This window comes from Pyrgilauda ruficollis, unplaced genomic scaffold, assembly GCF_017590135.1.
Source record: "Pyrgilauda ruficollis isolate IOZ18807 unplaced genomic scaffold, ASM1759013v1 scaffold59, whole genome shotgun sequence".
In the NCBI taxonomy this organism is placed as follows: Eukaryota; Metazoa; Chordata; class Aves; order Passeriformes; family Passeridae; genus Pyrgilauda; species Pyrgilauda ruficollis.
In genome coordinates this window covers 1,085,061-1,097,985 of record NW_024527599.1, presented here as the reverse complement: position 1 = coordinate 1,097,985, position 12,925 = coordinate 1,085,061, and the positions used below count along the sequence as shown (strand labels likewise).

Below are 12,925 nucleotides of genomic sequence, written 5' to 3'. Positions count from 1 at the left end.
GGAGCCTGACTGAGGCATTCTGGCTCTGCTTTTATCCTTGGCTCTGGCAAAGGTGGCTCTGAATTGTGCAAGTCACTGGCAGCTTGGGTGGCAGAAGAGCAGGGTGAACCCTGGGGCTGGCAGGGCAGAGCTGCCCCCCATGGCAGCTTGTGTTTGGTTGTGTTTTATGGGTTTGGGTGGTGAGCCAAGGGCAGCCAAAGGTGTGCCAGTGCCTGAGCACAGTGTGCAGGGAGACAGCAGTTCTGGAGGTGTGTGGAAAAGTGTCCTGTGCTGTCCTGGCAGTGCAGTGACACCAAACACAGCATTTTCAGTGCCAGTCCTGTGCCAGCGTGTGGAGGCACTTGGATAAAAGCTGCTGTGGTTGTGGCATTGTGGCAGCCCTTCCTGCCCCAGTGCTGGCTCTGTGCCTGTCCCCAGCCTGGCACAGGATGTCACCTGGCACTTTCTCTGTGGCACAGGTCAGTGCCAGGACAGCCACCACTGCTGGGTGCTGAGGTGAGCCAGGACCAGGCACTGCCAGGACAGGAGGATTTATCCTGGGCTGCCAGGGGGCACAGGGCAGTGCCAGCCACCAGTGTCCCTGCTCTCTGCGACCTGTGGCACGGGGACACTCAGACCAGGAGCTTGCAAAGCCCTTAAGCTCCTCCTGTGATGGGCACAGCAGAAGGGCGAAGGATTATGCCTGTGCCCGGGTTTGGAGGATGAATAACAGCATCCAGGGTCCTTCTGCGGATAACAGGGCAGGAGCTGTTGCCAGGCAGGAGAAAGGCTGGTGAGGCAGCAGGCAAGGAGTGATCCCAGCCTGGTTCTGCTCGTGGGGCAGGAGGGCAGAGGGGCTCAGCCCGTGCCCCGAGCGCGGGCTGAGGGCACACACCAACTTCTTCTTTCCTTTTTGGGAAATCCAAAGGATTTTGCTTTTCCTGGCATCTTCCCAGCCCCTCAGTGACATCACAGAAATAAGGGCCAGGAACATGTTGAGCCCCTTCCCCAGCTGCCACCCGGGTCCTGCTGCCCTCCCCAGTGCTCACCTGAGCACTGCTGCAGACAGCAGGGACTGGGGAGCATCTCAGGATGCAGAGACCTGTTGCTCTTTTAAATCAACTCCTGCTAACAGGGCCACTTGCTTTTCCCCGGATTTTAACTCATGCTGATGTAGTGATTTGCATTTCTTTGGATTAGCAGCTGGACTTTGAAAAACAGGTTTTAAAGCCTTCAGGGCATGTGAACTGCCCTGGTCTGTGTGGCCCCTGCCAGCCCCGAATTCCTGGGGTGTATCTCAGGGCAGGGAAGGTCCCAACACATTCCCTTGGGACTGTTTGAAGCCAGATGTGCAGCGGAGCCTTTCTGGTGTAAAATATCTTGTCTCCATCCCTGATTTTGTTCATCTTCCGACCAGAAGATTTCCATGGCTCAGCACGTTGCTGTGCTCAGTGCCACTATCCAGCACTTGCAGGGAGCTGTCCCAGACTCTCGTGCAGTGCTGACTTTCACCTCCCCTGAGCTGGCATTGGCAACAGGAGCCCAGGGGGCTGGCAGGGGGATTGCCCGTGCCTGGCACAGCCCTGGCCCTCGTGGTTACAGGGAAGCCTTTAAATACACACTCAAAGGTCAAATGCTGGGAGACAAAGGTTCCCCAGCCCAGGTACTTTGGTTACTTTATGGAGATCTGGAGAATTCCAGCCTGATTTTTGGGGGGTTATTTTGCTGTTGGGGGTTTATGGGCTGGCACAGCGTTGCTGAGCCAGTGGTTCTGCACAGAAGCTCTCATCTCCATCCCTGGATCGTGTGTGTGTATCCAGCATGAGCTGTGCTCCCGTGGGCTCGTTCCCCATCCTCTTGGAGTAGCCAAATCTTGTAAGGAGGTGTGTACCCTGTGAATGTGTTACAACTCAATTTAATACGTGACTAAACCAGCCATGCAATATTGCAATTAAAGTATAATTCCAGAGGTGTGAACAATGCTGGCTCTTCGCTGGAATGAGTCAGGGGAGCGGAGGAGGAAGCGAGCAGCAGTGTTTTATTAATTGACTCCAGCGGATTTATTTGTCCTCAGTGAATAGAGCCGGGCTGAGCTGTCGGAATTGTTCCTGCTCTGCTCGCACCGCGCTCTCCATGCCTGGCTCCTGGCAAGCTGATCCTGGGGACTGAGAATTACTGGGATGGAGACAGTTCCTGGCTGAGTGACCAGTTAAATGGATATAATGAGTGAGCAGGAGCGAGCTGGGGGCTCCTGGTGCTGTTGGAAATGGGCCCTTGTGCCTGACAGTTCTGCTGCTGCTTTTCCCTGGGTCCTGTCCTGCCTGGGAGCAAATGCCACGGGAAGGTGGCACCGGATGGCCCCTGGCACCGTGCTCAGCCCAGGGACCGACTGGTGCATCCAAATGCAAGTGCTTCCAGGATTACAAAAACGCCAGGGAAGGAGAGCAGAGCGTGCCTGGAGCAGGAATCATCCCTGTGATTCCTCTGGTACCGAGTCAGAGCAGCGCTGTCCCTGGGGATGCAGGTGGGGGTAAATTAGCAGTGGGGCAAAAAGTGAGCTTCTCCTCGAGTTCCCGCTGAGTTCCCCATGTAGTGCAAGTGTGTTTTGTTCTCAGCAGCCTCTGGAAGCCCCTTGGAGCAGCTCGGGGCTGTGGCTGGCACAGGGGCTGAGCACTGGGGACGTGGCTGTCACACATGGTCTTGCTGGGCAGGGGAGAGCCCAGGTGACCTTCAGAGGTGACTGCTTCTCTTAATGGCTTGGAATCTGATTATACCATTTCACTAAGAAATGTGCTTGGCACGTTCTTCTGCATTAAATACCATTTAGGGACAGTTATCCTGAACTCTCTGCCTGCCGCTTAGGAAAAAGCCTTTGAAAATGATATTATGGATCAAAAGTGTTCTTGGGGTAATTCTGTTTCAAACAGTGGAGTTAATCCAGAACTGAATTTGGCCCTGCATTTTCAAAGGAGAAGCAGTAGCTGTATAATCTGTTTATGGTTTTAAAGTGAATGTTAATCTTGGATTTGGTAGCTTTTCCAAAAGGTCGATTTGCCGTGCTGCAGAGCATTTTAGCCCCCTGCTCTGACACTCTCTGAGCCGACTCCATGTTTTATTTTAAAGAGTGATTTTACCGTGTTTATAAATACATGTCAAACCTGGAAACGTTAAATCTGGGCAGCCCTTGGCAGTGGAAGTAATGCCATTTTTCTTGCCTTGCATTTTGCCGCTACAGCTCGTGGCGCGGCACATCCAGGCTCCGGCGTGCCGGGCCCGCTGCAGCGATGGCTCAGTCCCACGAGGATGCAGTGGGACGGGTGGAACGGAACCAAATGTCCCCTGCTGAGAGAGGGGAGCCTCTGGGTGCTGTCCCCTGGGTGACTCTGTGCCGTGTCCCCTCCGCAGGTGGGAGGATGCAGCCGTGCGCCGGGGGCTGACGCGCGGAGCCGCCGGCCGCGGGGAGCGGGACCCCCGCCGCCCACCCATGGTCCCGGCTGGCAGCCGGGGCAGCCCCCCGTGAGGAGGGGCACGGGCACAGCCGGGACCGCGGGCACCGAGCCCCCACAGCCGCCCCGCCATGACGAGCCTGTTCCGCCGGAGCAGCAGCAACGGCGGCTCCCGCGGCGGCTCCTCCGCCCAGGAGCTCAACAACAGCCGCCCCGCCAGGCAGGTGCGGCGCCTGGAGTTCAACCAGGCCATGGAGGACTTCAAAACCATGTTCCCCAACATGGACTACGACATCATCGAGTGCGTCTTGAGAGCCAACAACGGCGCCGTGGACGCCACCATCGACCAGCTGCTGCAGATGAACCTGGACGGCAGCGGCTGTGACGACAGCTCGGACTCGGAGGACAGCATCCCCCCCGAGGTAACTGCGTGGGGCTCCCCTCTCTGGGCTCTGCCTTCCGCAGCTGGGCACATCAGTCTCATCCTGCCTGGGCACGGTGCTGCTCAACTGCTGCAGGCAGGCAGAGGTTTGAGTGCCCAGATCAGCTGGGCTCCTGCACCAAAGGTTGTCTTGGGCAGTGCTTCAGGCTCGAGCCAAGTGCTCTCCCCTCTCTCCCTCACCCCAAAACCCAACAGAGACTCTTCTGCTGCTCTCAGACTCCTTGGGGCTGTGTGCACCAAGGATAGGCTCAGCCACCCTCTTCCCTTTAAATCAGTACCTCCAAACTCCACCAAAACCCCCCTGGGTGCAGGAGGCCCAGTGCCAGCAGGTTGCCCCATCCTCTGCAGCAGCATTCAGCCTGTGCCCTCCCTGTTTTGCTGCTGCACGTGGGGCTGTGGCCCGCTGGGGAGCATTTCCCTGTCCTGCCCTCACCCCATCCTCTCACCCTGCAGATCTTGGAGCGGACCCTGGAGCCGGACAGCTCGGACGAGGAGCCCCCTCCTGTGTACTCCCCTCCTGCCTACGAGAGCCAGGCCTTGGGCAGCCGCTACGCTGTGCCAGGCCCTGCTGTGCCAGGCCCTGCTGTGCCAGGCCCTGTGCCACGCTGCCACGGCAGGTGTTGGTGGGTTTCTCCTCACCAGAGGTGCTGCTGTGTTGCCCTGCAGGACGGACGTGCCCGGCCCTGGCAGCTCGGTGCACTACAGGAACTGGAACCCACCACTGCTGGGAAACCTCCCCGAGGACTTCCTGCGCATCCTGCCCCAGCAGACAGCTGGCACACAGGTGAGCTTGGCCACCCCTTCCAGCCTGCTCTGACTGGATGGACACCATCCCAGACCTCAGCCACCCTGAGCTTGCAGCATCAGCACATCTGGGCACCAGGTGTGGACTAACCCCAAAGTTTTGGAGCGTGTCCTGTTCAAGAGACTGAAGTGGGCAAGGGGTGAAAGAGCTCTCAGCAAAGCTTAGATATTTTTCCTGCATTAGCCCAGTGATTAGTGCCAGAAATGCCACTTGCCATAAGCATCTAATATTTTCAATTATTTGAGAATCTTGCCTGCTGCCCTGGTGAGGAGCAGCAGGACCAGTAGTGCTCCTAAGGAGAGCAGCACTGCCAGGGCACTTGAGGGCTGCTGCAGTGAAATTTGGGTGGGAAACAGTGCAAGCCAGAGGATTTGCCCCTGGGAAATCAGATTCCACATGTGCTCCATGGTTGTTTTAAGCTACAAGGTTTGGGTGCCAGCAGCAGGGCAGGCAATGAGCAGCATCCCATGGGGAACAACATGGGATGCCCAATACATGCTGGGCATCCTGCTCAGCTCCAGGCACAATTTGGGGCATCCCTCAGCCCTTTGGTAATACAGGAACCCCTAAATGGATCCAGCACCCTCCTGGCATGGAGAGGGCTGGGGGGACTGCAGGCACCCTGCTCCTCATTCTCGTTTCGTCTCCAAAGGCAGCCTGCCACGTTTTCATGAATGATTGCCCTGCAAGTTGAGCTTCACGGGCTCTATTACCTTTCTGGGAATAGGAGCGTGCCAATTCATTTGGGCTCAGGGGGAGGAGAGGAGCAGCTGCCCTTTTCTTTCCCCAGTAATTGTGTGCTTTTGCTTTTTATGGCTCTCAGGGAGCAGCTACAAATCAGATAAATATTGTAGGCAGGGATGAGGCTGTGCCGCAGCGTGTGGCTGTGCTGCTCCCCAGGTGTGAGGCGTTTGTCAGCAGGACACTGCAGACTCTGCTCTTTGGAGATGGGAGATAAAGCAGCAATGCTGCTGAGACCCTTCTCCTACCTCCACACCTCTTATACCTCTGCTATGGCACAACCCCATGGCTTAAAGTTAAAAATCCCTGCCAGCCTGTGCTCTGCTAAAGGACCTCCAAAATGTTCCCACGTGGGATGTCTGTCCCCTCTGCCCTGTCCCGCTTCCCAGGGGGCAGAGGCAGTGATGCCCTGTCCCCCTTTGTCCCTTTTACCCTGGGCTGTGGGGCAGAGGAGGGAGGGACCCCTCTGGGAGCAGAGTCGGTGCCCATCGGGGCTGGGGGAGCTGCGGTGTTACAGAGGGGCAAAAAATCCCGAGGTGCTGCTGCAGGGACCCCTGAGAGCACCACCCAAGGTGTGCCACGTTTGCCTCCCCAGGGCTCCCCCGGCTGCCGGCAGCCCGTGCCACGGGGGCTGGTGCCACGGGGCCAGGGCTCCCTGGAGCAGGAGCGGCGATGGAAGCAGTACCTGGAGGACGAGCGGATCGCGCTCTTCCTGCAGAACGAAGAGTTCATGAAGGAGCTCCAGAGGAACCGGGATTTCCTTCTCGCTCTGGAGAGAGGTGAAAGGGCCTTCAGAAACTTCTGCTTTTTTGGATGTGTGCCCTGCTGTGACTCTGGCTGCTGGCAGCAGTGCCCTGCCTGTGGGATCAGGGCTTGTGCCAGAGCAGAGCCAGTGCAAGACGTGGCCAGGCTGGGGGCTGGGGGTCTGAGCTGCCCGCACTGGTGGGCTGCTCCCTGGGCTCCTGCTCTCCTCCCTGTGCCCATCCCTCTGCAGCATCTCTGCAGAGCCCAGCAGAATCCATAGCAAGGAGCTCTGGCAATGGCCTCTGAGCCCTCCCCAGCCCTGTCAGTGGTGCTCTGCAGGGTCCTGGCAGCGCCGTCACTGCAGGTGGCAGGGAAACCAGGGGTGTGCTCGTCGTGTGCTTGTGGTGGGTGGGCAGTTCCTCTGCTGCTGCGGGCTCCCACCACAGTGCTTGTGGTCTCTGTGCAGAAGCAAAGCCCCAGCTCCCTCCCTTGCCAGCAGCCTGTCCCTCAGCAGCCGCGGGGCTGTGAGGGGAGAGGGCAGCAGAGCCATGTGCTCTGCCTCGAGGGTCTGATCGAGCGGGCGCTGCGCTTTTTGTGTTTCAGATCGATTGAAATATGAGTCAAAAAAATCCAAGTCGACTGGTGTTGCTGTCAGCAACGACTTTGGTTTCTCCTCCATATTATCAGGTAACTTCCAAGACACCCGTGAGCATTGTCTCTCCACAGCAGGATCCCCCAGAGCCCCTGCATTCCCATCCCTCTGCCCAGCTGCATCCAGAGTGGCTGTGGAGGGAGGAAATGGCTGATCCCTCCCTGCTGCCCTCCCAGCACGGGAGAGGAGCTGGTGGGTCTTGGGGGTGGGTGCTCCTGCCCTCCCCATGTGGAGGTGCTCCTGCATCCTGCCTCCATCCATCCTGCCCTCCCTGCCTGGGCTGGAGCAGAGGATTGTGCCTGCAGGCATAATGACTGTTCCTGGGTAATCCTGATTAACCTCGGAGCAGAGCAGCTGCCCAGAGTCAGAATTAGAGCTGGTGTCTGTCGATGGCATGGGGTTGGGTGAGCCTGGGCAGCCTGGCAGGGCTCCAGCTGGGCTCACAGACCTGGGGAACAGGGACATGGCTCTGGGGTCTCTGGCTCCCTGACCCAGCTGGGCTTGCTCCTGATCCACTGGGTAGCATCATCCAATACCCAGAGCACAGTCAGAGCCCGGAGGAGTTTGGAGCTGCTGACCCTGGAGGGAGGTGCTGGTGCTGGGACTGAGCACCTGTAATGTGTGCTGCCAGCCCATGGCTCTGCACTCCCCGTCCCAGGGGTTGTGTCCCCAGAGGGTCCCCATCCAGAGCCAGCCCCACGTGCCAGCACCCTCATCCCCCCTGCTCTCGCCAGCGCTGCCCTTTGCTGCTGCTGGAGTTGGAAGGGATTGGTGCCAGCCCCCTCAGGCCCTCCTGATGAGCAGTGTTTGCCTTGCAGGTGAGGGAGCTCCCTCTGGACCCAGCGAGGCCGGCGGGGCCGTGTCCGACGATGCCTTATTCCGAGACAAGCTCAAACACATGGGGAAATGTGAGTGGTGGGCAGGGCCCGTGCTGGCAGCCTGGCAGGGCTGGAGGTGGGCAGCGGGAGATGGCAGCAGTACCTGGCACTCTCCCAAACTCATCCTTTCTCTGAGAAGTCACAGCCTGCTTTTCTCACCACAAACTAAACCGAGGTCCTTGGGTGGCCCCAGCTGGGCTGCAGCCACTGGGGACACTGGGAGGGGTGGGTAAGGAAGGTCATGAAAATCCCAGAAGAAGGGGAAAACATGAGCACCTCCCAGCAGGGACCAAGGGACCCTGTCTCCCTCTTCAAGTCTGGGCATCACCACAGGGTGTTGGGTGTGGGTGGCTCTCACACCCCTGGCCCTGCCCTTCTCCTTTCCCCTGCCTGTGGCAGCTTTGGGAAGGGTTTTTGGGTGAGACCCTCACCCAGCTGCTTCCTTCCAGCCACGCGCAAGAAGCTGTTCGAACTCGCCAGAGCCTTCTCCGAGAAGACGAAGATGAGGAAATCAAAAAGAAAACACTTGTTGAAGCACCAGGTGTATCCTGAAAGGGGCTGTGGGGCAGGGGGGGCTCCCCAAGGGCTCCTCTGTGGCTGGAGCGTGGGCTGGGAAGGGTGGCTGTGGTCCGTGGCCACATCCTGGCCCCACACGTGGTTTTCCTTAGCGGAGGGTGCAGGATGGGGACAGCAGCTTCCACGGCAAATCTTCTCGATGACGTGGAGGGACACGCATATGGTAAGGAGTGCTGTGCTGGGTGTGCTGGGTGTGCTGGCCTTGGCACGGCTGGGTCCGTGGTGCCTGGCCCCACGTCACCCCAGGGCTGGCTCAGGTGTGAACGCCTGCCAGAAATACCCCTGTGGACCAAAATCCTCCATCCAGCGTTCTCAGATGTGTTCTGGGAGAAACCCCCCAAGTCTCCCTGGGGATTCTCTCTCTGAGCAAGGAAACCCTGCCCTGGGGAAAGCTGGGCTGCCTCCCCCCGGGCTCCTCCCCGAGCTGGGGCCGAGGTGCAGCGGTGCCCTGGTGTGGAGGTGGCTGCAGCCCCCCTGCCTCTGCCTTTCAGATGAAGATTTCCAAGCACGGCGGCAGCAGCTCCGGGAGGAGGAGGAGACGCCGAAGGAAGGGCAGTAACCGGTGAGAGGCACCTGGGGATGGGTGATCACTTGGGTGTGAGTGGCCTAGCCTGGCTGGAGGAGGGAGCACGTGCTTTAGGCTGGGTCCAGAGTGTGTCCGGGTGGGGACAAACCCCACCAGTGGCCATGGGTGGCACGGCTGGGACAGCCCCGGGTGCTGTCACTGTGTGGCTGAGGCTGAGCACGTGCTGTTCTCTTTCCCCCCTTCCCCTCCTGCAGGTCCCAGCTCTGGGGTATTTTTGCTGGCACAGGACGTGCACGAGGCTTCATCAGGAGATGGCTGAAAAAGGAAAAACCCACCCAACAAATCACACAGATTTTGGCTGTTCCCCCTCTGCTGCTGTACTCCTCTGAAGTACAAGTATCGAAGTGAGGCACAACGTTTTCTTACCAGTGGTTTGAAAACAACTTTTCCTATGGAGAAAATCAGCCAAAAAGGAAAAAAACAAAAAAGGCAAAAAAAAGGGGGCAGCTGCTGCGAGCGGCTGCGGAGGAGCCAGCGAGCTCAGGCTGGGGAGGGGCAGCCCCGCCTGCTCCCTCGGCCGGCGGCACAGGAGGAATGAAATCAGTCGTACTAACGAGGATCCAATCCCACGTGGGGTCTGCTTGGCCGGAGCACTCCTGAACATATCTGTAGTGGTCTGATGTAACTTCACTCTGCGCACACCGGGACAAAAACCACGTGAGAAAGGGAAGCTAACAGCCGTTGTCTATTATTGCTAGGAGTAATGAGCAGAGATTCAGATCAGGTAATAGTCAAATAATATAAATTGTTTATAAAAGGAAAGGCCTTCTTTTCCTAGGCGTTTCACTTTGAATTAAACCTTTGCCTTCGGCATTGCTACAACTGCCTTGAAGTTGGGAAGCTTTGTGCCACGGGGCAGCACCAAGGGCTGGATTTCACACCGGTTTCACCCTCACTGATGGAGCAGGACACATCCCGCCGGGTGTGGGGTGCTGGGGGTGCTCCCGGAGTCTGGGAGATCCAGGGATGCCCCCGCTGTCGGTGAGAGGCAAAGCCCAAGCCAGGGGCTGGCAGGGCTGCTGGAGGTGTTTTCAGCACGGAGTTTGCACCAGGGTTGGGGGCACTGCTGGGTTTGGTGCGGGGCAGGAGCAGAGCCCCTTCCTCGTGCCCGCAGCGCCGGAATCCTGCAGCTCTCGGAGATGCTGTCAGGCTAAAAATAATTACATAAACAAATTCTTTCGCTGTGTAAGTAATGAGTGACGAGCGTAAAGTCAGAATTCGCTCCCGCCAGCACATTTTCTTCTCCTTTATCGGCACAGCGTTCCCTGCCAAATGCAGGAGGTGGCTCTAGACGTGCCTGTTTCACTCTCTGGCTCCTGCCAACCAGCACAAATGTTGCAGGATTGGAGCTGTGAAGGCGGCAGACGCAGAAGCCCCAGCCATCAAACACTCACGCAACTGTTTTCCCTGCCTCTCCGCAGGGTTTGGTAACAAAAGTCCCCCTTGCAGGCGCTGGCTCCCGGCAGGCTCCTCTTCAAAATCCCAACGGAGCCCGCGTGCCTTTGAAGTGGACGCCAAGATTTCCAGATTTCCTCCCCCGGCGGCGCTGCAGCTGCTGCACCTGTTGAGCGCTGCTGTGGTCCCCTCCAGCCCTGCTGGGGATGGGGGCATCCCGTCAGCTTCACTTTCTCCTGCTTCCTGGCCAGGGGCAGGGCTGCTTCCAGGTGTCTGGGGCTGTTTCCAGGTGGTCTGTGTGGTGTCTCTGTAGCACAAAAGTCCTGCAGCACCAGTGCTCAGACAAGTTCTGGGGTGCCGAGGGTCAGGGCAGGTGCCGTGGGCTGGGAGCACCCTGGGATGCCAGCAAGCTTTGGGCTCCTAAAATAAATCAAAGCAGCACAATTCCCAGCCCAGCCAGCCCATACCAGTTTTGGTGTCCTCTCCTTTGCTTTTGAAGGATTGAAGAGCAATCCTGAGTCGTGGCAGCACGGTGACAGGTGAAAGCCACCCCAGGACACGCTGGCTGTCCCACACCGTGGGCAGCACCCCTGCTCCTGTGGTGTGCACGGCTGTCAGGGGTGCTGCGAGGGCACAGGATGCCCCAGGCTGCCCTGCCCAGGGCAGGATGTGGCTCTGGAGGAGCACCTGGCTCAGGGTGCAAGGGGGAATCGGGCAACGGAAAATCCTTCAGTCCTTGGGTGGGATTTCCATTCTGAGAGAGCTGAGGAGAAGGAGGGGCTCCTTCCCTGCCCTCGCTGGCCCTGGGGGCCCTGGGAGGCTGCCGTTACTGCTTCCCAGTCCAAAGCAGCTCTGCATATTTGGAAGAAAATCAAACTTGGAAGCGGATCAGCCTGTCACCATTCCAGCGCCTCTCCGCCACGGCGGGCTGCGGTGCCAGCGAAGTTTCCATGGGCGCAGGAAGCACCGGCGGCCGGCAGGGAATTCTGCTCTCCCGGACCGGGAGGTGCCGGCCCCGGGGCTGGGCTGGGCTGGCCGTGCAGGGCTGGCTCCTGCCGTGGCTGCGGGGATGGCTTGAGCTTCCCTGGGGAGGCTGGCACAGGGCCACAGGGCAAAGAGGGGGACACTGTCCCTGCTCCCAGGCTGCTCCTTAAGGGACACCTGGGTCACCTCCGTAAGCCAGCCGAGGTGTGCTGGCTCTGCTTTCTGCCTGAGCTCGTCCCCTCTGCTCCCACGGAGAGAGGGACAGCAAGGAAGGGCAGCCGGGGCTGGCAGCTGGGGAGGGGACAGGACAGGTGGGTGGCAGTGCCCAGCCCTGCTGGCTCTGACCCCGCTGGGGTCCTGCACCAAAAGCTCCATGGTCATCACAGGGCACAGCTTGGCCACCACCACCCCCCAACAAGTTGCCCTTAAACATCCCAGGCCAGGCACAGCCTCTGGGTGATGTCACTCTGTGTCAAAATATCCTGGAGGCACAAAGCATCGTTTTAATGGAGATGGAGAGGGGGTTTTGTGTCCTGTAAAAAAATAAAAATCAGGTCTATGGAGTGGAAAGGCCACAAACCTGGCTTGGGAGCCAAAATGCATTTCTTACATAAAAATGTACAATTCTCAGTGATGTTTCTCTACAGAAAGATTTCGAAAGAACAAAACAAACTGATCTGTGATGTTTGTGAGTGTGGCTATTTTAGAATTTATTTCCATAAGTGATTTTTTTCTTAAAGATGTTTAATAGTAATTCCTATAATAAAGTCCTGTTGTACTCTTCACGCTGTATATATTTTTTTAACACTGTGTTTACAGCGGAAGGAAGAAAGAAAGGGGGCTGGGGAGGGAAGGGGCAGCTCCAGCCCAGCTCCAGCTGTGCCCCTCAGATGCAAATACCCCAAATCTGCCCTGGTTTGCTGCTCCTGATGGGGCTGAGTTTGTGTCTGGTGGTTTCCTCAATAACCCATGAGCCATCCCTGGGGAAGCAGTGGCAGTGCTGGGGGACACACGGGGCATCCCCCTGACTTTCAGGGACAGCACAGAACCCCCCGTCCTGTGCCAGCTTTCATTTCCCAGCAGGATCGGAGCTTTCCAGCCTCGGGAACCTTCCCTGTGAAAGAAAAGCCTGGAAAAAATCAGGGTATTCTTGCCTTAAATGTCAAAAGCAGCGAAAGGCTGGAGGCAGGCTGGCCGAGCCCAGGGCCTGCCCCAGCAGCTCCCTCTGGAATTGCTCTCCTCGCAGGGACAGGGCTCTGCTTCCCGGCTGGGGCTGCCTGGGGATGGGGCTGGACACGTCCGAGCCCGGCCATCCCTGCCGGCCCTCGGTCTGCCGTGGGAGTGTACTGCCCCCTTGCTCCGCCGGGCTGCAGCTGGGAGCGGGGATGCCCTTCCCTTCCCTTCCCTTTCCCTTCCCTTTCCCTTCCCTTCCCTTCCCTTCCCTTCCCTTCCCTTCCCTTCCCTCGTCTCCTTCCCGAGCGCAGGGCCGCACCCAGCGCCGGGCAGGGCTGCGGGCCGGCTGCGGCTGCTGCAGGTTGGACACGGAGCTGGGACACTCTGGGATCCATGGGATCACACTGTGTGTGTGCTGGGGCTGCTGCAGGTGGGACACTGGGCTGGGAACACACTCTGGGATCCATGGGGCCGCTCTGTCTGTGGGGCTGCTGCAGGTTGGACACCGGGCTGGGACACTCTGG

At 58.5% G+C, this 12,925-nt stretch overlaps 1 protein-coding gene across 1 annotated transcript; it reads left to right on the top strand.

Moving 5' to 3' along the window:
- The first annotated feature begins 3,384 nt into the window (after positions 1 to 3,384).
- CUEDC1 (CUE domain containing 1) lies at positions 3,385 to 12,011 on the top strand. The gene is made up of 10 exons (XM_041482571.1): positions 3,385 to 3,847; positions 4,321 to 4,433; positions 4,525 to 4,651; positions 6,009 to 6,192; positions 6,761 to 6,844; positions 7,628 to 7,717; positions 8,137 to 8,230; positions 8,368 to 8,426; positions 8,755 to 8,825; positions 9,044 to 12,011. The coding sequence occupies exons 1-9, from the start codon at positions 3,557 to 3,559 to the stop codon at positions 8,820 to 8,822; spliced, it is 1,110 nt and encodes a 369-aa protein (XP_041338505.1). The 5' UTR covers positions 3,385 to 3,556; the 3' UTR covers positions 8,823 to 8,825; positions 9,044 to 12,011.
- Positions 12,012 to 12,925: the final 914 nt, after the last annotated feature.

Coding starts and splice junctions, on each gene's coding strand:
- CUEDC1 (XM_041482571.1), top strand. CDS start 3,557: ATGACGAGCCTGTTCCGCCGGAGCAGCAGCAACGGCGGCTCCCGCGGC. Junction 7,718..8,136: donor GCTCAAACACATGGGGAAAT/GTGAGTGGTGGG, acceptor GCTTCCTTCCAG/CCACGCGCAAGAAGCTGTTC. Junction 8,427..8,754: donor CGTGGAGGGACACGCATATG/GTAAGGAGTGCT, acceptor TCTGCCTTTCAG/ATGAAGATTTCCAAGCACGG.